Consider the following 24,742-nt stretch of genomic DNA (forward strand, 5'->3'; position numbering starts at 1 on the left):
ACTGTGCAGTTACTGTCCCCTTCCCCATGGATGACAGTCTGCCTGCCATTACATATTCCTCTCTTTATGACATGCCTGTAGTACTTACAGATGGCAGTGTGCCAGGCATTAGTACAGACTGTATAGAGGAGCAGATTTGTTGTAATAGACCTGTCTCCTGTTTGGGAGCAGTCTACAGTCAGAGTCTGTGGATTTTCTCTGAGTAGTTTTAGTTTACAGGCCTTTTTTGCCTGTGTGCTTTTCAGCTCCTTTGGATAGTTTACAGCGAGTGCGAGGGGCGTTACCATGGCAACATCAGACAATGTATCCATTTTTAACGGTCTCTCTAGGCTGCCCTCTGGTTGACGGTAGCTAGTTAGCCGTAATGCTACTGCAAACAGTTTAGATTACTGAAGTTAGATTTTTATTTAAACGAATCCAAATTCTACTTTTCTAAATGTGAAAAGGCTTACCTTTCTACACTCATTTTATTTATGAGTGGGCTGGCTTTGTGGATGGTTTTTTGATCCTTGTTCTTTGTTTTTTGTTTTTTTTTCTTGTTTGTCCTTTGCTAGCTACTATCTCATACTGCCTCTTGCTGCTTTCCTCATTTTGTTCTAACTTTTTATGAAATACTGTTCATTTGGTAGTTGGCAGTTAACATTTATAATGTCCCTGTATGCTTTTTCCTTCTGCTTAGGTTTTCTTGTTTTATCTCATTTTAAAAATATCAAAATTTTTAGAAGATCCCTCTCTCTCTCCCTCCCTCCCTCTCTCTCTCTCTCTCTCTCTCTCCATCCCTCAGTTGCTTTTTACTCGCTGTGGATTTGGGAATAGTCAGAGAAACGTAGTGCTCTTCCTCAGTTCAGCGCCGGTCTCCGCGCTCTTCCTCAGTTCAGCTCCGGTCTCCGCGCTCTTCCTCAGTTCAGCTCCGGTCTCCGCGCTCTTCCTCAGTTCAGCGCCGGTCTCCGCACTCTTCCTCAGTTTCCCGCTGCTCGTTATGTGGCTCCTGGACTGGATCTTCTCGCTGAACAAAGCGATGGTGAAGCTGGCCAGCGGCTTGCGCTGCAAGTGAGTGCCGGGGGCGGGGGGGGGGGCACGCAGGCGGGTGGCGGGGGTAGTAGAGTTATTGAGGGGTTGGTTTTTAATTGGTCATCGGGTTCGTACTGCCTTTGGCAAGCAGGAACATCCAGAGAGCTCTCAGGTGTATGTGAGTGTGTGTCTGCATGTGAGTGTGTGTGCGTGTGTGTGTGTGTGTTTTTAGTGATCGCCAATGTGTGTGTGTGTGTGGTGTTTTTGTGTTGTGTGTGTTGTGGTCTTGTGTGTGTTTGTGTTGTCAGCTGTGTTTCGAGGGAGGGGTTTTGTGAGGTCTGTACGCTGGCTGTTCTGTAGGCTGCACGGGTCTGTGTGGGCACGGCTGTTTCTGTGGAAGGTGATGTCTTTACACCTTTTCTGTGGGGTTGAGGGCTTCAGTGAGGTTTTGGGCTGCTTCTGGAGGGGTCTGACAGCTGGCTTTCAGTGGAGGGGGGGTCTTGTACAGCTGGGCTGTTTCTGTGAGGGGCTTGTCAGCTGGGCTGTTTTGGAGGGGGTCTTGTACAGGCGCTGTGGAGGGGTTTAATGGGGAGATGTTCTTTGTTTTGTTTGTGTTTTGCTGAGCCCGCCCTCGGCCCAATGCTGTTTGTGCTGATTGGTCTCTGGTCAAAGCGAGCGTGGGGTTTGATTGGCAGTGCCGTCGCTGGATCCGGCGCTCTTCAGCTCGTTCGCTTGGCGGGACGCCCCGCGGATCGCGGCTCGGGGGGGAGTGGCTCAGCGGGATCGCTCGGGGATCGCGGCTCTGCCCGGCCGACGGGCTCCTCTCTCAGCTGCAGCGCGGCGGGTCCTGTGCGTTATGTAAGCGCTGCGTTTGTCCGGGCGCTGCGCTCTGTCCCACAGCTGAGATGATTGGGGGGTGGGGGACAGGGGGCAGGGGTGATTCTGGCTGCACCATTATTATCCTCCCTGTGCCAAGTGTGTGCCCATTTGGGGCTGACTGTTCCGTGCCCGATAGGTGAAGTTATTTGCCCATTGCGTCCGGGCACTCCGCACTTCTCCAGATCTCTAGCAGTTAACTTTGCTCTGGGCAATATAACTGCGCCATCCTTTTCCAAATGTGTGTCATACTCGTGCGCATGCGTGTGTGCGCATGAGTGTGTGCGTGTGTGTGTCCATGCGTTTGAGCTTAGGTGTGTGCTTGAGTGTGTGTGTGTATGCATGTATGTGTGTATGTGCATCTGTGTGTGCGCACCTGATTGTCTTTCGATTGGCAGCTGCCTTAAATTTGTCCTGTTTTTCCTGGGCAGCTATAGGCTGTGCGGTCTGAGCAGCTGCAGGCTGTGCAGCTATAGCCTGTGCAGTCTGAGCAGCTACAGGCTGTGCAGCTATAGCCTGTGCAGTCTGAGCAGCTACAGGCTGAGCAGCTATAGGCTGTGCAGTCAGCAGCTACAGGCTGTGCAGTCTGAGCAGCTACAGGCTGAGCAGCTATAGCCTGTGCAGTCTGAGCAGCTACAGGCTGAGCAGCTATAGGCTGTGCAGTCTGAGCAGCTACAGGCTGTGCAGTCTGTGCAGTTATAGGCTGTGCAGTCTGAGCAGCTACAGGCTGTGCAGTCTGAGCAGCTACAGGCTGAGCAGCTATAGGCTGTGCAGTCTGAGCAGCTATAGGCTGTGCAGTCTGAGCAGCTACAGGCTGAGCAGCTATAGCCTGTGCAGTCTGAGCAGCTACAGGCTGAGCAGCTATAGGCTGTGCAGTCTGAGCAGCTACAGGCTGAGCAGCTATAGGCTGTGCAGTCTGAGCAGCTACAGGCTGAGCAGTTATAGGCTGTGCAGTCTGAGCAGTTATAGGCTGTGCAGTTATAGGCTGTGCAGTCTGAGCAGTTATAGGCTGTGCAGTCTGAGCAGTTATAGGCTGTGCAGTCTGAGCAGTTATAGGCTGTGCAGTCTGAGCAGTTATAGGCTGTGCAGTCTGAGCAGCTATAGGCTGTGCAGTCTGAGCAGCTACAGGCTGAGCAGCTATAGCCTGTGCAGTCTGAGCAGCTACAGGCTGAGCAGCTATAGGCTGTGCAGTCTGAGCAGCTACAGGCTGAGCAGCTATAGGCTGTGCAGTCTGAGCAGCTACAGGCTGAGCTGTTATAGGCTGTGCAGTCTGAGCAGTTATAGGCTGAGCAGTTATAGGCTGTGCAGTCTGAGCAGCTACAGGCTGAGCTGTTATAGGCTGTGCAGTCTGAGCAGTTATAGGCTGTGCAGTTATAGGCTGTGCAGTCTGAGCTGATGCTTAGTCGATGGCTGATGGCTGCTTTGTGGGTAATTATGCCCCAGCCCACTCGTTTCCTCCAGGGCGACGGGTTTCCCAGACAAGCACAGAGTGTTCAGAGAGACTCAGACACCCCCCGCAGCACGTCCGCCCGCAGAGTCTCAGAGACCAACCCACCCCCCCGCAGCACGTCCCCCCCACCCCGCCCCCTGCAGCACATCCACAAACTCACAGTGCGTGTGGAGGCGTGCGTGTATGCATATGTGCATGCACATGTATGTGTATATGCGTGTGTGAGTGCGTGCAGTCCCCGCAGTGTGTATTTTCCCTCCTCCCAGGTGTGTAAAGGTTTCGTTGTTCTGTGTGCTGATTGGCTGCTATATTCGCTATGGCGACTGCGGCGGCCTCGTGTGACCCACCTCCCAGACGCGAGAGCCTCGTGTGCAGCTCTGTAATCGTGGACCCCCCCCACCTGACCCGCGATGTTTCCTGGGCGGACTCCAAAGGGTCACTTGGGGTTTCTGGGAGAAAATCAAACCTTGGGAAACCGTTTGTTTGGACGTGCCAGGCGCTCATAAATTTGCCCTGAGAGGCTTGTGTGATGGATGCACCCCCGTCGGCCATTTTGTATTCATTCATCCCAGCAGGAGCCAGAATACCTGAGAGAATGTGATGCTGCTGCGTTCTACACTAGGAGGAGAAAGTGGCTGTGGTTTGGACGAGGCTGTTTGTGTGCAATATATCCATATCCAGTGTGGCTGTCATTACCCACGATGCATCACCAAACTCTGGAATCGTTCCCATGTGCACAGGCCTTTAAAGGGATTGCGTTTGACACCTGGAACCCAGGTGAGGTTACCTGAAATGTGCTGTCAGATCCCTGCTAATACATCCACCTCCCTGGAGCCCCGCTGAATCATGGGTAGCTCTGGAATGGAGAACAATGAAATATCTTAATTACTTTACAGTTTTATAATTTAACACCTTTTATAATCTGAGGTAAGCGCGCATGTTGCTTCTTGTGTTTGGGTTGAAAGATTTGCACTCGCCAGAAAGCTGGAAGGTTTTTTTTAATCCTCAGGAATGATTTGTAATGCTTGATGAATGCTGATGGCCAAAAGAGGTGCATTCTGAACGCTGGCGGTGAAGGTTTATTGGTGACGGATAATTGTGACCTGAACTGAACCGCGAACTGAGTTCCAGTAAAGGGTGAGGAGTGGGGGGGGGGGGTGTTGGTGTTGCCCTGGCAACAACATGCATTTTTTTTTAAATTCACCGTGGTGATTAAAGATTAAAGACTGTGCGGTATGCGAGCAGCCTCGTCCCGAATCAGCAGTGACGCCTGCTCTTCGGTGCGCATGCTGCTCCGGGTACAGACGGGTGTAATTCATGAGAAACGGCGGTGAGTCCAGGTCTTTACCCTGCCGTGCGTACGCTCTGTGTACTGGACGCTGAAGCGCTCCAAGGGCTGGCTGTTCGGCTGTTACTAACAGCACTGCTGCCACAAGCAAGCATCTCACTTTCGTCTGCTTTTCGCTATGTTGACCCAGATATTTGCCAGATTAGCACTGCAAGCAACAAGGAAGTAGCTAAAAAAGTAAGTGGATGGATTTGTTGCTGTGGTAACCGTTGGCAACACCTCATGTCATCGCTTTGATGTGAGAGCAGGTCAGTTTTAGAATGCTGAGAAGGGTTGCCAGGTGCACGTTGTCGCATGGCGGAGCTTTGGTCTGAACTGAGCCTCTAAATTGGGTGCTATGCAAAGCAGCCCTCAGGGGAAAGGAATACTTCATTTAAAACCATGATGCGTTCAGCAGTCCTTCGTGGTCTGCTGAACACCATAACCAGACACGACATCCAAGCTATCACCAGCGAGGACAGTCCCTTTGATAGTTTTATTATGATATATATGGCCTGATTTACTGAGACCTTGAGCAGGTGAAAAACTTTTTAGCGAAAACAAAGCTAATAACACAGCCAAAGATTGGTGCAAAACAAATATTGTGACCAATCATTGATCGTGTTATTCGTTTTGCGTGTGTTAAAGGTCTTTGGAAATCCAACCCATAGTTGCATTTCGTGGCCAGTATAACAATCGGAGACCTACAGATTATTCCCTTGAAAACCTTGATAATTCTATGCTACAGTAAAGCGAACTTTTGTTGCACAAATGCGTTTTCATTTCGAACCGCATTTGCATTGCGGTAAACTGGACCTCTGGGATTCGGAGTTTCACTGGGACCGGCGAAGAAAATATCTGCCCTTTCGATTCATGTTATTCATTCCATGGGGTTGCCCACAAAATGTTTAATTCTTGGAAACTAGTAAATGCATAGCTGAAGACGTAACGTGCCAAACCCATCGTAGCCAAGTTTTTTGACCCTTTTGTGAACTGCATCCGATAACAGGCGGATCATACCTCATATTTCTGACTGCAGTGCTCGGTCGGTCATGTGTTGCAGTGTAATGGTGATGCAAAGGTTATGGGTTCAGCCCCCAGGTTGTGCCCTTGAGGGAGGTGCCTTGCCTCGCGTTTGATGTGAGGTGTATTTTTTTTTAGTTAGTTTGCATCCTGTCCAGGGTCTTGCCATAAAGATGCAAATTTATTTCTCCCTCTCTGACCCGGCGTGTGTCGACATAGCTCAGGAGGTAAGAGCGATTGTCTGGCAGTCGGAGGGTTGTCGGTTCAAACCCCGCCCGGGGCATGTCAAAGTGTCCTTGAGCAAGACACCTAATCACTAACCCCTAACTGCTCTGGCGAATGAGAGGCATCAATTGTAAAGCGCTTTGGATAAAAGCGCTATGTAAATGCAGTCCATTTACCATTCCTAAGGGTTTTACATAATGACAAAACGTGGTTTTGTTTGTAGAGTTTGGCTGAGAGTCGTGACTCTTCACAGAATGGATTGGAATCCTCTGGCTGCGGGTCGGATTGCGTGAGCTGTTGCTGTTCGCTGTGGTGTCTGATTAAGGCTTTAGCGGACGGGTCCAGCGGTGGGGATGTGATTAAGGCTTTAGCGGACGGGTCCAGCGGTGGGGATGTGATTAAGGCTTTAGCGGACGGGTCCAGCGGTGGGGATGTGATTAAGGCTTTAGCGGACGGGTCCAGCGGCGGGGATGTGATTAAGGCTTTAGCGGACGGGTCCAGCGGTGGGGATGTGATTAAGGCTTTAGCGGACGGGTCCAGCGGTGGGGATGTGATTAAGGCTTTAGCGGACGGGTCCAGCGGTGGGGATGTGATTAAGGCTTTAGCGGACGGGTCCAGCGGTGGGGATGTGATTAAGGCTTTAGCGGACGGGTCCAGCGGTGGGGATGTGATTAAGGCTTTAGCGGACGGGTCCAGCGGTGGGGATGTGATTAAGGCTATAGCGGACGGGTCCAGCGGTGGGATGTGATTAAGGCTTTAGCGGACGGGTCCAGCGGTGGGGATGTGATTAAGGCTTTAGCGGACGGGTCCAGCGGTGGGGATGTGATTAAGGCTTTAGCGGACGGGTCCAGCGGTGGGGATGTGATTAAGGCTTTAGCGGACGGGTCCAGCGGTGGGGATGTGATTAAGGCTTTAGCGGACGGGTCCAGCGGTGGGGATGTGATTAAGGCTTTAGCGGACGGGTCCAGCGGTGGGGATGTGATTAAGGCTTTAGCGGACGGGTCCAGCGGTGGGGATGTGATTAAGGCTTTAGCGGACGGGTCCGGCGGTGGGGATGTGATTAAGGCTTTAGCGGACGGGTCCAGCGGTGGGGATGTGATTAAGGCTTTAGCGGACGGGTCCAGCGGTGGGGATGTGATTAAGGCTTTAGCGGACGGGTCCAGCGGTGGGGATGTGATTAAGGCTTTAGCGGACGGGTCCAGCGGTGGGGATGTGATTAAGGCTTTAGCGGACGGGTCCAGCGGCGGGGATGTGATTAAGGCTTTAGCGGACGGGTCCAGCGGGGGGATGTGATTAAGGCTTTAGCGGACGGGTCCAGCGGTGGGGATGTGATTAAGGCTTTAGGGACGGGTCCAGCGGTGGGGATGTGATTAAGGCTTTAGGGGACGGGTCCAGCGGTGGGGATGTGATTAAGGCTTTAGCGGACGGGTCCAGCGGTGGGGATGTGATTAAGGCTTTAGCGGACGGGTCCAGCGGTGGGGATGTGATTAAGGCTTTAGCGGACGGGTGCAGCGGTGGGGATGTGATTAAGGCTTTAGCCGACGGGTCCAGCGGTGGGGATGTGATTAAGGGTGTGACCGACAGGGCTTCTGAACCGTGATTGGTGAGGTAATGGGACGTGTTGTTGCAGCCGCTGGATGAAAAGCAGCACACACTGCCCCCCCCATTTGTAAACTGATCACATTCAGTCGTGGAACAGCGGAGGGCTGAAGCAGAGCATTAATAAACGCAGATAGAGACCCCCCCCCCCCGTGAGATCAGTGAATAAGAGGGGTGCTTTAAAAAATAAAAAATAATAAAGCGGTGTGAATCAGGGTGGGGGGGGGGGTGTTGTTTAGAAAGCTGCGTTTTTACCTGCAATGCAGTGCTGACTGACGTTAGCTCATCTGCTGCACGCTGAGCGAGAGAGCGAGAGAGCGAGAGAGAGAGAGAGTCGGGAGAGAGAGAGACTGAGTGTGAGTGAGACAGAGCTAGTCAGTGTGAGCGAGAGAGAGAGCAGGAGGGGGGGGCGGGGGGGCTGGACTCTGGCTGACGATAGCGGGGGGCGGGGGGTGGGGAGCGGGGTGGGGGGGGGAGCTCTCGTCAGCGTGCGGAAGCTCAGGCTTCGCGGCACTGTGCCTCGCTGCGCGGACCAGCAGCACTCCCGTGCCTGGCTCTGCCCAAAACCTGCTGCCCGAACCAGAACCTGAACCTGAACCAGAACCAGAACCTGAACCTGAACCAGAACCAGAGCCCCTCCTGCTATGGGCATCCATGCATCCTGCAGGTGAGCGGGGGAGGGGAGGGAGCTTGCCTGCCTGCCTGCCTGTTCCTCCTAGTGTGTGTGTGTGTGTCTGTGTCTGTGTCTGTGTGTATGTTGTATGTATGTGTGTGTGGGTGTCTGTGTGCTTCTTGTATGTATGTATGCATGTATGTGTGTGTGTGTGTGTTTGTGTTGCCTGTATCTCTGTGTGCATGCCTTTGTGCGTGTGTGTGAGTTGGTGTGTGTGTGTGTGTGTTGGCTGTTTGTTGCATGCGTTGTGCGTGTGGGTGAGTGTGAATGTGTGTCTTTGTGTTTGTGTTTGTGAGTGTGTGTGTGTGTGTGCATGCGTTTGTGCGTGTGTGGGTAGGAATGTGTGTGCGTGCGTGTGTGTGTGTGTGTGTGTGTGCATGCGTTTGTGCGTGTGTGGGTAGGAATGTGTGTGCGTGTGTGTGTGTGTGCGTGCGTGCGTGCGTGTTTGTGTGCGTGCGTGTGTGTGTGTGTGTGTGTTTGTTTGTGTGTGTGTGGTGTGTGTGTAGTTTTCATTCATCTGCTGCCTGTGTCTCTCTCTCCTGCGGGGGGCTCACCTTCTGAAGTTGTTTGGGGAGGCAGAGGTGGACTGTGGTGTCCTTCCGCTCTTCATTGTCCTTGTATAAAGTCAAAGTGATTTCAGGGTTTTGCGAAACGGAGAGAGATGGTGAATGAGGGGGTGGTTCTAGGTGAGAGTGTGAGGATGAGGGCAGACTGTGACTCCAGCGTTTGTGACAGGTACAGCGTGTGCTGTCTGCTTTGAAACGGAGATCCTGTTTCCTTTCTGATTATTCACCAGTGATCTTCTGTGAGCGATCCTCTGTGACTGATCCCCTGTGAGTGATCTCTCTGTGAGTGATCCCTGTGAGTGATATCTCTGTGACTGATCCCCTGTGAGTGATCTCTCTGTGACTGATCCCCTGTGGGTGATTTCTCGGTTTCAGCTGCTTGCGCTGGGTTCGCATCTTTGTTTAACTCCCAACAGGTGTTTCTTATCACTGAGCACGTTCTGATTTCTGTCCAGTCTGGTTTATTAGCAGACAGCTGGGAAAGGCAACAGGCTAGTTTTTTTCAGCCTGTTGATTGGCTCGTATCTAAGCAGGAAATAAAGATAAACATGTGAGTAGGCAGCGTCTCGTAATTGCATACCCAGGGTTTGGGTTTGAGCAGAGGGATGAATGGTGTGTGTGTGTGTGTGTGTGTGTTTGAGGGAGGAGGGAGAGAGAATGGGAATGTGAGAGACAGAGAGACTGAGAGTGAGAGAGAGGGAGAGACAGAGAGACTGAGAGTGAGAGAATGCCAGTTATGTTGTTTCCATGCTGTGCAGTGTGTGGGTTGGCAGAGTTCTAGAATGTTTATCTGGCTGGCTCAGACAGGTTAACCCTTCCCAGGCTGCACTGCACACTCATAACCCTGCCTAAGGACTGTACCCTTCCACTCTGTGGCCTCGCCCCCCTCCCCCAACGGGAGAGGGGTGAGGGGTGGGGGGGGTCTCCCACCTTTCTCCCAAATTCAATAAGTCCTCCTGCTGTAGCGCCAGACTGGCAGTGGAATGGGGCTGAAGGCTCTGATGCAGCAGAGCTCTGGTGCAGTGGAATGGGGCTGAAGGCTCTGATGCAGCAGAGCTCAGGGCAGTGGAATGGGGCTGAAGGCTCTGATGCAGCAGAGCTCGGGGCAGTGGAATGGGGCTGAAGGCTCTGATGCAGCAGAGCTCGGGGCAGTGGAATGGGGCTGAAGGCTCTGATGCAGCAGAGCTCGGGGCAGTGGAATGGGGCTGAAGGCTCTGATGCAGCAGAGCTCGGGGCAGTGGAATGGGGCTGAAGGCTCTGATGCAGCAGAGCTCGGGGCAGTGGAATGGGGCTGAAGGCTCTGATGCAGCAGAGCTTGGGGCAGTGGAATGGGGCTGAAGGCTCTGATGCAGCAGAGCTCTGGGCAGTGGAATGGGGCTGAAGGCTCTGATGCAGCAGAGCTCGGGGCAGTGGAATGGGGCTGAAGGCTCTGATGCAGCAGAGCTCGGGGCAGTGGAATGGGGCTGAAGGCTCTGATGCAGCAGAGCTCGGGGCAGTGGAATGGGGCTGAAGGCTCTGATGCAGCAGAGCTCGGGGCAGTGGAATGGGGCTGAAGGCTCTGATGCAGCAGACTCGGGGCAGTGGAATGGGGCTGAAGGCTCTGATGCAGCAGAGCTCGGGGCAGTGGAATGGGGCTGAAGGCTCTGATGCAGCAGAGCTGGGGCAGTGGAATGGGGCTGAAGGCTCTGATGCAGCAGAGCTCGGGGCAGTGGAATGGGGCTGAAGGCTCTGATGCAGCAGAGCTTGGGGCAGCGGAATGGGGCTGAAGGCTCTGATGCAGCAGAGCTTGGGGCAGTGGAATGGGGCTGAAGGCTCTGATGCAGCAGAGCTCGGGGCAGTGGAATGGGGCTGAAGGCTCTGATGCAGCAGAGCTCGGGGCAGTGGAATGGGGCTGAAGGCTCTGATGCAGCAGAGCTTGGGGCAGTGGAATGGGGCTGAAGGCTCTGATGCAGTGGAATGGAGCTGAAGGCTCTGATGCAGTGGAATGGGGCTGAAGGCTCTGATGCAGTGGAATGGGGCTGAAGGCTCTGATGCAGTGGAATGGGGCTGAAGGCTCTGATGCAGTGGAATGGGGCTGAAGGCTCTGATGCAGTGGAATGGGGCTGAAGGCTCTGATGCAGCAGAGCTCGGGGCAGTGGAATGGGGCTGAAGGCTCTGATGCAGTGGAATGGGGCTGAAGGCTCTGATGCAGTGGAATGGGGCTGAAGGCTCTGATGCAGTGGAATGGGGCTGAAGGCTCTGATGCAGTGGAATGGGGCTGAAGGCTCTGATGCAGCAGAGCTCGGGGCAGTGGAATGGGGCTGAAGGCTCTGATGCAGTGGAATGGGGCTGAAGGCTCTGATGCAGTGGAATGGGGCTGAAGGCTCTGATGCAGTGGAATGGGGCTGAAGGCTCTGATGCAGTGGGCGGTACAGTGGGACTGACTGACACTTGAAGCATTTCTCTGTGGGCGGTGCTTTTCTCCAGCTCTGTCCCATGCTGAGCAGCACCAGCTGCTGAAACATTTAGAGGTGCAAGAAAGCACTGCAACTGGTCCCGTGAGTGGGGGGGGGGTGTGCCCTCACGCCAACATGCACCCCCACATTGCCCAAACACACCTCCACACTGCCTGCACCTGCACCTACGCCCGAACACACCTAATGTTTGGCCGCACGCAGACCCGCTCTCTGCGAGCGTTCCTCCTCTCTCCCCGTCAGCGTGCGGCGGGAACGCTCTGTCTGTGACGCACGTGTCCTCCAGCCGGAGATGAAACGCGCCGCGTGTTCAGAGAGCAGAATAACAGCGTGAGTCACTGCTGGGACGTGTCACTCTCCCAGACGCAGCGCTGTCTGCACGTCTCTGAGGCAGAGTGGCCAGGCTGTTCCTTTCCTGGTCCTGGTCCTGACCAATGGGGGCACACAGCATCATGTTTTTTTTTTTTGTTCCCTTGGAAACTGACTAACCCATTTTGTCCTCTTATAAAATAATGTAAATGCATTACCACCTTTGCTGTGCCCAATACAAATCCAAGAGTCCCAAGTTCTGGGAGATGTATTGGTGTGTCTCTTTTTGTTTTTTATGGAATGAATCCATGCGATTGGTTAAAAAAAAAAAAAAAAAATCATTGCAGAACGTTCCTAAATGTTGGGGGACATTCATTATTCATGGTCACTTCCCCTGGCTCCTCCCACTTTTACTACCATCAACTTATTTGGTCTGCCTAGGTTTAAAATGTGGATCTTGTGAGTCCGCTGCTGTTGATATTGGGGCCCACAGAGTGTCTGTATTTACTCTATTGCCTTCTGTGATTCTGTGTGGATGCGTTAGTTAACGTTGATGGTGTGTGACACTTAACATAAACCCTGTGCGTTAATGTGTGTGGTGCGAAGCATTATTTATTAAAAAAAAAACATTCATATTTAATTGTAATGGTGTGTGTGTGTGTGGGGGGGGGGGGTGGGGGCTGGTGCATCCGTGATGTGGGGCGTGGCTGAGCTACAGATGGTGAAAACTCCCTTAAACCAGAAGTAATCTTTACCGAGGCCAACATCTGCAGACTTGCTTTGGCCATTTTTTTATTTTTTTATTTGTCAGGGATGATTCACATCGGTCAGCATCACTGCTCTGTGATGTAAATGTGCCAGATTTAGCCCAATGGTTGCTGTTCCTCGGCAGGCTGATGTTAACACCTTGACAACAGCACAGGCCAGACCGAACAGCTCTAGCGCAACATTAAAAGCACATAAAAACGGGCTCACAGCTTGTAATCAGGCATAAGCACCACCGAATCAGACGTGTGAAGAAGCAAATGGAGCACATAAGACTAGTATATAAGGCACTAAATAGGCCCATATAGAAGGTATTCAGGCATCATAAGTGCATTGCTTCAGTAACTCTTATTATTTCTGGATGGTATTGCATTTAGACAGCGTTTAGTGAAATAGCTGGCTTATCATATTATAGCGCAGTTTTCGCTCTTAAACGAAGCTCAACGATCTGCAGAGAGGCTCCCAAAGAGGGAGGGGAGCAAAGACGAGCTTCGGCTGGGCTCTCTAAGGTTCTCCAAACCAGGACGATGTCCTGACCCACTTTTGCTACTTTATTTTTAAAAGCTAGCTCCCCCCCCCCCCTCCGTTCTTCTCCGCTGAAACAGAGGAGGGAGCGCTGGTGATAAACTCTCCCCCGCTGGATCGCTGAGCCTGTCGCTGGCCCATATTCCCGCTCCGCTCCGAGCCGCCAGCGCAGAGAGGAGGAGGAAGTGTTCCGCCTTCCTCGAGAGCCCAACTGGCTATGCGGCCTCTCTGTCCCGCACACTCCTCACTCCTCTCTGTCTCTGTGTCGCATCACTCTCCGTCCCCCACATCCTCACTCCATGCTCTCTGTTCCACACTACCTCTCTTGTACCCGCACACTCTTCAGTCTCTTCTGTCCCGCTACACTCCTCTCTCTCTTCTCACACATCCTCTTAACTCTCTGTCCTTGCGTCCCGCACACTCCTCTCTCTGTCCCGCACACTCCTCCACTTTGCTCTCTGCTGTTCCCCACCCTCCTCTCTTGTCCGCACACTCCTCTCCTCTGGTCCCTGACACTCCTCTCCTGTCCCGCACTCCTCTCTGTCCCGCACACTGCCGCTCTCCTGTCCCGCACACCCTCCTCTGTCCCGCACACTCCTCTCTCTCTGTCCCGCACACTCCTCTCTCTCTGTCCCGCACACTCCTCTCTCTCTGTCCCGCACACTCCTCTCTCTGTCCCGCACACTCCTCTCTCTGTCCCGCACACTCCTCTCTCTGTCCCGCACACTCCTCTCTCTGTCCCGCACACTCCTCTCTCTCTGTCCCGCACACTCCTCTCTCTCTGTCCCGCACACTCCTCTCTCTCTGTCCCGCACACTCCTCTCTCTCTGTCCCGCACACTCTCTCTCTCTGTCCCGCACACTCCTCTCTCCGCTCTTCCTCGCACACTCCTCTCTCTCTGTCCCGCACACTCCTCTCTCTCTGTCCCAGCACACTCCTCTCTCTGTCCCGCACACTCCTCTCTGTCCCGCACACTCCTCTCTCTCTGTCCCGCACACTCCTCTCTCTCTGTCCCGCACACTCCTCTCTGTGTCCCGCACACTCCTCTCTCTGTCCCGCACACTCCTCTCTCTGTCCCGCACACTCCTCACACTCCTCTCTCTGTCCCGCACACTCCTCTCTCTGTCCCGCACACTCCTCTCTCTGTCCCGCACACTCCTCTCTGTCCCGCACACTCCTCTCTGTGTCCCGCACACTCCTCTCTTGTTGTTTTCTTTTGTTTTTGAAATCCAATATTTGGTCACCCTCCCTGAGGTCTTGATGGCTGTCCCCTGGCCCCCCAGATGAGATGGAGAGTGGGTTGGTGGGGTGCAGGGGCGGGGGGGGGGGGGACGCAGACGCACAGGTATTAGTGAAGTCCTTCAGCACTTAGTGGTTTAGCGGTTAGTGTTGGCAGCTGTGACCTTCAGAACAGGCCACTCCCCCTTACCCCCCCCCCATTGTGCTGGGGCTGGACTGGGACCAGTCAGGTGTGTGTTACGTAACTGGAGGAGTGCAGGTGGTGGTGGAGCATGGGGGGGGGGGGGGTTAGTCAGGGCAGCAGCGTGTACTGCTGGCACATCTCTGACTAAAATGGAAAGTTCACATCATTGACATTGTTTTTTTTTTTTTTGTCTCCAGGACTCTGTGTGAGACACTTTATATAATTTATAATAACACTTTTTTTTTTTGCCTCAAGATTTTTTTGGTCTCAGATGAAAATGTCTTTGTTATCTAACCTGCTCTTAAATATTCTCACGTTCTTTCTTTTTGTTCTATCACTGCCCTCCCTCTCCTCTTCATTTCCTCTTCTCTTCTCTCCCTCCCCCCCCCCCCCCCCAGGCCTGACCCCCACCCACGGGGGACATCCCAGCTGCAGGATTCCTCCCAGCACCACGACGAGGAGATCCTGGGGTCCGACGACGAGGAGCAGGAGGACCCCAACGACTACTGCAAGGGTGAGGCTCCCCCTGCCTCCTCCCACCTCCACTCACCTCCTCCAGCCTCCCCCCACCTCCTCCTGTCTCCCTCCACCTCCTCCAGCCTCCCCCCGCCTCCGCCCACCTCCTCAGTTCCCGCTTACCTCCCACATCTTGTTCCATCGCCTTACATAACATTACATTACTTAAGTCTGTTCCAACTGGCTAATAATGAATGTTCCTATAAGTCTGTACCAGCATGACAAGCTGTGCTGAAGTCATTTACTGCTGCTGCTGCTGCTGTTCTGATGAATATATTTAAGTGTTAAGCATTAAATAAATTATATACATCAGAACTGGCTGGTAGCTGGTATTTAAAAAAAAAAAAAGGCTTAGACTGTGCTCGAAAATGGTTTTCTTTCTGGGTGTGGGACAGTTGGGATGTGCTGTGTTGGGCGTGGGGAGCGGTTTGGTCCTGTTTTGACCCTTGCTGGTTTTGGGGGACCTGCACAGGTGGGTATCACCATGTGAAGATCGGAGACCTGTTCAACGGGAGGTACCATGTGATCCGCAAACTGGGCTGGGGCCACTTCTCCACCGTCTGGCTGGCCTGGGACGTCCAGTAAGCACTGCACACGCCCTACTTCTTTTGTTGTTGGCGAGCGAGGGGGGGGGGGGGGGAGGGATGCAAGGGGTTCTTTTCCTTTTTGCTAGGGACAAACCTAAAACAATCTCTACATTTTGGTCTTGCCTCTGCCCCGTCATTCCAGTCCCTTATTTTATCTGTCCTCCTCTCCTCGGTCCTCACCTGACCCGGAATACGATCCAGGTCTGTGTTCCGTCCCAAATCCATCTTTAAGGACATTCCGATCCGTTAAATGCTCCTTGAAGGAGCTAGGAGGCTCCCAAAGGATGCTTCAGTGAGGATGCACGAGTGCATCCTTTGCAGACATATTTTTAGGACCTGTGGATCCACCTCCCTACATCTGCCACATCTGTATTTGACGTGGCTTCAAACTGATGATTCCTTTGTCCTCACGTTCTTTCCTTGCATCCTTTCCTTGCACCCTCTGTTGGGTGGAGCTAAGGAGTGAGGAAAGGATGTGAGGAGGTAAAATAAGCGATTGGAAGGAGCCCCAGGATTCATCTGAGACTGCGTTCCCCGCTCTGTGCGGTTACTCCTCCTGTCCTGCAGGGGGAAGCGCTTCGTGGCCATGAAGGTGGTGAAGAGCGCGGAGCACTACACTGAGACGGCGCTGGACGAGATCAAGCTGCTGAGATCGGTGAGCCCAGCCGCCCGACTCTGAGCTCCTGGAGCCATCGGTTCTGCTTACACACTGTGCATTATACACGATGCATCAGAGAAGTTCAGTCCTTGCAATTCATCCGTTTGAGAAGTGCACTGCATTTTAGTGCATGAAATGTGCAATATGAATAAAGTTTTGATCTTGTTTGATTGATATGTTTAAGCTTGAAGTGTATTTGTGAACGTGATGCTGTGATTTAGCTCATGGATGCCAAACTCGTGCTGTATGTTATTTCTTCTTGAAACCAGTCCATTAGGTAACAAGTCAAGTACCTTTTCACTTACAACCCAACAGATACCTGGTATTATCTGTAGGAATGCTATAGAAGTCAAATCGAGAGAATTATCAGCCTAAACAAATAAACATGAGCTGAGGTTGGAGGCCGGGAGACTAAGACTCAGTACGCCCCGTTCTCTGGGTGAGTAGCTCCCATTTTGGGGTTTTTAACGCTGTCGTCTCGTTCTCCTCCCGCTCCCCTCTCGCTCCTCCCTCCGTTCCCTCCCTCCACTCCCTCTCGCTCCTCCCGCTCCCTCCCTCCCTCCCCTCCCATTCCCCCCATGCTCCCCTCCCGCTCCCCTCTTCCCCAGGTGAGGAACACGGACCCTGGGGACCCCAGCCGGGAGAAGGTGGTCCAGCTGCTGGACGACTTCAAGATCTCCGGCGTGAACGGAACCCGTGTCCTTTTGGGGGGGGGGGGCGCATCGCTCCTCCTGCTGAACGATGATGTCATTCGTTTCACTTTTAGCGATTAGCGGTCGTCGGCTTCTTTAGAGTGCAGGAGAGGTGCGTGTTTCTGCGACCGCAGCTGGGCAGGACGGTCTGGAGTACGTCCAAATCGCGTCTCCGCTGTCCTGATGCTAAACATCACGCCTGGATGCGTTTCCACGGCATTAGGAGGTCGGGGGCGGTCATAATGAGTTTCTGTCCAGCCTGGTTTGAATGTGATTTTTGTGGGAGGGTGTGAGGGAGTTGGGGGCGCGGGGTGGCGGGGGCCTGGTTGCCATGGTTTTCAGTGCGTCCGCTCTCCTGGCTCCTCGGCCGTGCTCTAGTTTGTCCTTGACGCTCGCTCCTCAGACGTGTGTATGGTGTTTGAAGTCCTGGGACACCACCTGCTCAAGTGGATCATCAAGTCCAATTACCAGGGCCTCCCGCTGCCCTGTGTGAAGAGCATTATTCGGCAGGTAGGGTTCGGGTTCGGGTTCGAGGGCCTGCCCAGTGCACAGCAGCACATGTTTCTGTGTGTGAAGGCCATCAGAAATACAGTGAAATTAATATATATATGTATATGAAATCGACTACAGTTGCACACTAACCATCGTAAACAAGTGTGTTTTCAGCTTGCAGTGTTGAACTGGTTAGTTTTTCTATATGTTTGAAGATATGGATAGTTAAGCGCTCAATTCAATGTCACCTGGAAATACCTGGGCAGGACTTACTGTTGTGCCCTGTTTGACCCCTAGTTATGACCACACAGGGAAGTAGAGTGATGTCACAGTGAGGCCCCGCCCTCTTCCCTCTGCAGGTTCTGCAGGGCCTGGACTACCTGCACTCGCGGTGTAAGATCATCCACACGGACATCAAGCCCGAGAACATCCTGCTGAGCGTGAACGAGCCGTACGTCCGGAGGCTGGCTGCAGAGGCGACGGAGTGGCAGAGGACTGGAGCCCCGCCCCCCTCCGGCTCTGCAGGTAAACCCCGCCCCCCCTCCCGACACACGCGCACACACACACACACACACACACACACCCACACACACACACAGGAGGCTGGCAGCAGAGGCGACGGAGTGGCAGAGGACTGGAGCCCCGCCCCCCTCCGGCTCTGCAGGTAAACTCCGCCCCCCCACCAACACGCAAGCACACGCACACCTGCGCACACACACACACTCGAACCTATGCACGTACACCAACACGCATGGATGTACGCGCACACACGTGAACCTGCGCACGCGCACACACGCGCACACACTCAGGCACACATGCCCACACACAGGCCCACACACACGCGTGCACACACCCGCTAACACACCCCCGCACGTTAGTGAAATCTGAGGCCAGTAGTACTTAACTGCTGATTTTCTTTTCTACCTGATTAATTGATGGATTGATGCCACTGATTGGCCAGAGCTTTAACTCACCTGGTGCCCCAGGTTTAAATCAGTCCTGCTTGTAGCAGGAGAGTGAAACCCAGCGGCCCTGCTGCCCTCCATGGCTGGATTTGTGTGTGTCCCTGCCCTGGTGCACTTAATGGCGTCTGACTCCAGCTCGGAAGCACTCTGCACCCGCATTCTCCTCCAAGCGACCAAAGCCATGGGCTGTTCCCATGGAAACGCACAGAACCAGATCCACATATGGAACTTATCCTGGAAAAGACCTGTAAAGGTTTTTTTTTTTTGCATAGATTGATATTCAGTTTTTGCTAAGTGTGTACAGTGATCCTCTGGTATTTGCTGAAGTTATTGTCTTACAGTACGCTCTGAACACTCTTTACCAATGCTTCTGACTCAGTCAGTGTCCAGCAACGGCATAAAGACAACGTAAGCGATGACCTTAAACGTGGTGAAGTTTGCGAGACATTTCGGCCGAATGAAAAGGGGGAAAAAGCTTCTGCGGGTGCACGCTCAGTTTCTCTGAAGATAGCGTGCGTGTGCGCTAAGGTCCCGAAATGGCCGACGTGCTCCGGCCGGCGGGCGCGCGCGTCTCCCTCATTTGCCGTTTTTACGGCGCGCCTCATTGCATCCGTCTCGCCGGGCGCCATTTTGGCTCCACCGCCGCCTGGTGCTCTGGTGAAGCATGCTGACTCTGCTGTCTGTCTGTTTCCCCTTGTAGTGAGCACCGCGCCAGTGGCCAAACCGGTAAGTCTCTCTCTCTCTCTCTCTCTCCGGTTGCTGTCTGCGACCTTTTTGTGTCTCAGTGCACGTCCGCCACTCCACGTTGATTCAGCCGATCTGATTCTCTTTTTGACGAACCCGGTGCTTTCCGTCGAGCGGCTTGGGTTCAAATCAGTGCACTTGGATCACCTGTTATGTCAACAGTGTCTGTCACAGATACGAGTGCGTTTGTGTGTGTGTTTCGTGGGGAAAGGTGTGTGTATACACACACAGGCCGGTTATACCGGCTGCATGCGCTGGAAGTGCCTTAAGCATGTTGAATGCGTCTGTGCCTGTATCTGTGTATACCTCTGCTAGCACAAAATGTTCACACAATGTTAATGGAATGTTTTGTCAATGTGTAATAGAAGCCCGTCCCCCCCCTTGCCCATCCTGCTCCTCTCCTTCCTACTCCTCCCCTTTCTGCCCCACCCTGTCCTGCCTCACCCCTTCCTGACCTGCCCTTCCTGCTCCTCCTTGTCTTGCCCCTCTCCTGTCCTGTTCCTCCCCTCCCCTCACTGCTCCTCCCCTTCCTGCTCCTCCTCATCCTGCCCCTCCCCTTCCTGCACCAGGCAGTGAAGATGTCAAAGAATAAGAAGAAGAAGCTGAAGAAGAAGCAGAAGAAGAAGGCGGAGCTTCTGGAGCGGCGCATCCAGGAGCTGGAGGAGCTGGAGCGGGGGCCGGAGGCGGGGGACGAGGAAGAGGAGGATGAAGGGGACACGCCCAACGGGCCCCCCGGTGCCCCCCCCAGGCAGGAGATCGCTTTCGAGAACACAGCGGGTGAGTGTGCGAGGTCGACGGGCCGCGGACGTCCCGAGAGCTTGCCTCCCAAAACAGCGCTGGGGAAGAGTCCTGCTGTGTGTGGGGCGGGGGTGGTGTGTGTGTTGTGTGTGTGTGGGGGGGGGGGTAGTGTCTGATTTTAGTGCCGTTGGAGGAGATAACAAAATTCCGGGGGTTTGCTCGGAACCAGGCTGCCATGGCAACCCTGACTCATGCGATTGACGAGTTAAACTTAGAAGCTGGTTATGATTGACGCATTTGATAAACATCTCGTCTGAGGTGTTGAGGCTGCCCCCGCCCCCGCCTTCCCCCCCCCCCCAAGATTAGCGCGTATCCCAGCATGCAGGGTGACTCAGTGGAGCTCGCGGCGCTGTTGTGTTGCTCTCAGACGGCAGTGCGGAGAGCTGGACGCAGGAAGCTCTCATCGAGATGAACTGCATCGACCACGCCCCGCCCGGGGAGCGGCTGGCCGACATCCGGCCGGCCGAGGGGACGGAGGAGGAGGAGGACCGGCGCAACGCCAGCGGCTGCCTGCAGGGGGAGCTGCTGCTCAGCGCGGCGTACCAGGCCTGCGACGGCTCGGCGGCGAGCCACGGCGACCACCCCGCCCCCGGCGACGGAGACGGTAACCGGGCTCAGACTGGGGGCAGGGTTGAGCCTGCGGGTGGAGGGGGGAGAGCCTGTGAGCCAATCAGAGGGGTGGGGGGGTTTACTCCCCTAATCTGTCATTAGCAGTGGAGCACTCAGCCAATAGGGGGCGACAGTATCCTGTAGCAGCGTTTTCTGATTCTTAAAGGGTAAGCACCAGATATTATCAAAAATGAAATGCACCAGACAAATGGTTACCAAGTTGCCCTATTTTATGATTCACGTCGTTAATAAACATTATTTTATTGAAATAAAGGCATGGAATAAGCCCTAAAAGAGCAAATCGCTTACTCTTTTAGACCCGCCTCCCTTTTTCATCTTCAGAATGATCACCTAGGTCATATTTCGTGAGTGAGGAAGTGAGGTACTGTCAAATTAGCTATAGCTAGCCCCTTTTCCAATAAGTAATTAGCCTATATCATTACAACTTCTTGTGCATAAGAAAGTTATTGTGATTACACTAATAGGAAACAATTTGAATCGACACAAGATGCTCCTAATTTGCTCACTAGAGGTGGATTAGAGTGGTCCTTAGGTAGAAGCTAATTAGCTAGTGTTAGTGTTGTCCATCTGCAGCCATTGATAGAGCTAACACTGTTAGCATGCTGCTCCTGTTGTCTGATATCCTTGGACTGGATGCACTGGAATGCACACGATTGGTATCGGTCTTCTCGTATGAATCTGGGCAAGATTAGCCAAAAAGAGAATTTCCCGAACAGTGCAGTTCTGGTTCTTGGCTTTGGGGAGAATCCGCCAACTCCGATCCCCTCTGACTCGCATCTGAACGGCTGTATCGAGGTATCAGGATCAGCGGTTGTGTCTGCTACAGACTCATCACAGTCAGTGGCATCTGAGTCACTGACAATGCCCTTTGAGTCATAATGGAATCTATAAATGGTGTCCACTTCTGTCCTCTCTTCACCCAAATGTATGATAGCAGAGCTGTTTGTGATCACCTTATTACATCACTCATCGCAGGTGTCATTTTCTGGGTGTTTCCATCCGGGGTGGTCAGTTTCTCAAATTTGTGGCCATACTAACAACAGTTTCAGCTTAATTTAATGAAAAACCTCTAGACTAAAAATAAGTGGTCTGATATCTTTGGGGGATGCAGTTATGTGGTGTTTACCCTTTAAATACTGGTCGCTGTGGTTAACCTGACCACCTACACCTGTCTTACCAACGGTTTACTTTACCTGGATACCTTGAAATATAAAGGTGCAGTCACACGGTAATCTTAAAAAGCAATTGTTTGGTAAAGAATTTTACATTTGCATGACAATGTTCTTGCAGCCCTTTCAAATCACTGAAATTGCTTTGTTCACAACGCGTGTGTGTGTGTGTATGTGTGTGTGTGTGTGTGTGAGAGAAAGAGAGAGTGTGTGGGGGTGTAATGAACAGGGTGCCAGTGGAGTTATTTAAAAATGAATAAAACTGTTAAAAATCCAGGCTTCCATTTTGCTGATCGATTCCAAAATTTCTCTGACATTTTTACTGGGAATGACTCTGCATTGTTGCTAGGATACAGTTCTCATACTTGCGAGCAAATTTGACCTTTGGACCTCAGGGCTTGGAAAGTAGTTGAAATTTCAGAGGAAACAAATAAAAGAGCGTGGCCTGAGGAGCACTTCCTGTTTACAGATGCTCACAAACACAAAACTCGTATCCCAGAGAGGGGGTGTTGGCGTTCTCTTGAGAACCTGCAGGGTCAAAGTTCAGGGAAAGCCCTGGTGTCATTAGATGGCTCTTTAAGGCTGTGCAGCAGTAAGGCTCCTGTGATTTAGTGTCCCTGTAGGGCAGGGGTGCCCAACTCCGGTCCTGGAGGGACGGTCCACACGCTGGTTTTTGTTCCAACCAGTCACCTCAGTTTTGAGTTCTCTGACAGCTCTATAAACTGCGCGGGTTCACTCCTGTACTTGAGCTCAGTGAAATCTTTAGGACACACTTGCAGTCTGCGGCTGTAGCTGGTGCTTGTACGCATGTCAGATCAAGATATGATTGACCGAATTAACTAATTAAGAGCTGAAGTTGGCGCAAAATCCTGAAACGGATCAGTCCTTGTTGTGCAGCCCTGCTGTAGGGTCTTGCCCAGATGAGGAGCCCTGAGATCTTGTGTCTGTCCCTTGTTTTTTTTCCTCCCCTCGCTGATGTCCTGCAGCCAAGATGGCGGCCGGCGGCCTGCTGGTGAACCCCCTGGAGCCGCTGAACGCCGAGAAGATCGTGGTGAAGATTGCGGACCTGGGGAACGCCTGCTGGGTGGTGAGCGGAAGAGCGCCTGCTGGTCATCTCCCCTTTTCTTCTTTCCTTTTCTTCGCTTTCCTGTTTCTTTGCTTTCCTGTTTCTTCTCTTTCCTGTTTCTTCTCTTTCCTGTTTCTTCGCTTTCCTGTTTCTTCTCTCTCCTGTTTCTTCTTTCCTTTTCTTCTCTCTCCTTTTCTTCTCTTTCCTCTTTCTTCTCTTTCCTGTTTCATCCACTTATTTCTGCTGATTTCACAGTGGTTTGCTGTGTTGTGATGGAGAGATGGGTAGACCATCCCAGCATGCTTTGCGGGAGCAGGCCATTTTAATGCTCTTTCTCTTTTCCAGCACAAGCACTTCACCGATGACATCCAGACGCGGCAGTACCGGGCGCTGGAGGTCTTAATTGGGGCGGGGTATGGCACGCCCGCGGACATCTGGAGCACCGCCTGCATGGTGAGGGTCCGGGGGGTCTGGGACAGGCCATGGGGGGATGGTTATTTGGGTAGCACCTCTTGGGATTACCTTGGTTAGGTTCCACCTCTTAATTTGGATTGGCATTCCCAAGTGAGATTATCATCCACTGAATCCCTGCACTGGATGCAAATGCACAGTAATCCAAAGCTTTTCTTCACCTCCTGCTGAAAAAAAACCAGATCTCAGATTACGTTGTCATTTTTTTTTTTTTGCGTAGACTATTTTTCTATAAACGTAGAAACAAACTGTAGGCACATAGCCTAACATGCTTACTTTATTGGGAAGGGAGGCGTGGTTGCGTGTGCGCTCGCTGCGCGGGGAAACGCTGGTGACCAGGGGGGTGTCTGGGGTTCTGGGGTTCCCTCAGGCGTTCGAGCTGGCGACCGGAGACTACCTGTTCGAGCCGCACTCCGGAGAAGATTACTCGCGAGACGAAGGTAACGTGCCCCCAACACAGGCGAGGTCAGAAAGTTATGAGAAGTCTGACTGGAATGAGGCAGGACAAGATATGACAGAGCTACATAATCAGGATAACGATGGAAGTGCAGTAAAAGTGCTGGATGAAGTGTGATATGGAAGTGCTAACTCCATCTGTAGCCCTCTCTACTTTCCCCCAGTCTCAATACAGTTTGAAAATGCATAAGGAGGACAGACCTGTCTGCTGTCCTTTTTAGAAAAAAGGAATGGTACCGTTTTACATCGTCACATCACAGCAGCGTGGCATCGTGGTTAGGGAGCTCGGATTGTAACTCGGTGGTTGCGAGTTTGACTCCTAACTTGGGGTACAGTCGGTGCACCCTTGAGAAAGGTGCTTAAGCTGAATGGCATGAGTACAAACCCAGCTGTGTAAACGGACTGCATGTTGCTGAACAGACCGTCTGTGTCGGTCCCTCTGGGGTGAATGCTGAATGCTCAGGTGTACCGCTGGCGGTCATGTTGGGTTTTGGGCGAGGTGTGCGACCTTGTAATGATCTCGTAATGGGTCGCAGTCCAGCAGAGCAGCTTGCTTATGTGTGATACTTTCAGTGTTTGTGCTGTGTGCTGTAAATATGGGCCAGGAAGAAATGTCCTTTGAGACCGAGCGTCAGGTTACCATGTAAACAGCCCCGCCCAGACAGGTGAGCAGCCTCTTCGTCACTGTGTCCCTCTCTGGCTTCCTTTCATGCGCTCTCTCCAGGGAGTACTCAGCCATGCATTAAAAAAACTGCTTAAATATTAACCTGTGGGGTTGTGTGTCCTAAGACTAATTACTGGTCTTCATGATGGCTGTCATCAAACTTTCATGCCAACATGGGCTGTTTGTGGATCTTGGCCACAGCTTTGTGCTCATGGGGGTACAGCTGACATGCTTTCCCATAAATCCGATGTTTCCCTCCAAGCGTACGGTGTCCCGTAGAGGCCAAAAACCCTCCGGCTTATCTGCGGTTTTCTCTTCCATTCACACCCCCCGGTCCTGTCCGTTGCGGCCGTTAGCTTGTAGAAACGCCCAAGTTTTTTCTCCATTCTCAGCTCAAAGCTGTCAGTCGGAAACCCTTTGTTGTTTGGAAAATATCAGCAGGAAGGAACTTCAAGGAACTGGACTGGGAATCTCTAGCGTGCGTTTTTGTACCCTGGATAGTAAACAGCTGTTGAGTCTTTGAAGTGCGATACTTGGCCTTAGCTGAATTAGAATGTGCTCATTTACTGTTTGTACTACACATGCACATAAAAGAGAAATCCACATCAG

The 24,742-nt window shown here is 52.6% G+C and overlaps 1 protein-coding gene across 4 annotated transcripts in view; it reads left to right on the forward strand.

The window, feature by feature from the left end:
- srpk1b (SRSF protein kinase 1b) overlaps positions 1–24,742 on the forward strand; it is a 36,340-nt gene that overhangs the window by 7,043 nt on the left and 4,555 nt on the right. For 2 of the 4 annotated variants that reach the window (XM_064305860.1, XM_064305862.1), the window contains 12 exons: positions 14,624–14,739; positions 15,214–15,322; positions 15,896–15,983; positions 16,595–16,682; positions 17,082–17,188; positions 17,530–17,695; positions 18,836–18,861; positions 19,449–19,656; positions 20,045–20,281; positions 22,463–22,563; positions 22,888–22,995; positions 23,384–23,453. In XM_064305860.1, coding sequence (XP_064161930.1) covers positions 14,624–14,739; positions 15,214–15,322; positions 15,896–15,983; positions 16,595–16,682; positions 17,082–17,188; positions 17,530–17,695; positions 18,836–18,861; positions 19,449–19,656; positions 20,045–20,281; positions 22,463–22,563; positions 22,888–22,995; positions 23,384–23,453 — 1,424 coding nt within the window. Of the gene's footprint in view, positions 1–784; positions 1,051–8,011; positions 8,179–14,623; positions 14,740–15,213; positions 15,323–15,895; positions 15,984–16,594; positions 16,683–17,081; positions 17,189–17,529; positions 17,696–18,835; positions 18,862–19,448; positions 19,657–20,044; positions 20,282–22,462; positions 22,564–22,887; positions 22,996–23,383; positions 23,454–24,742 lie in introns of those variants that run through there. The other 2 variants (XM_064305863.1, XM_064305861.1) reach the window with 2 other exon arrangements.

Source organism: Anguilla rostrata, chromosome 13, assembly GCF_018555375.3.
Source record: "Anguilla rostrata isolate EN2019 chromosome 13, ASM1855537v3, whole genome shotgun sequence".
Lineage (NCBI taxonomy): Eukaryota > Metazoa > Chordata > Actinopteri > Anguilliformes > Anguillidae > Anguilla > Anguilla rostrata.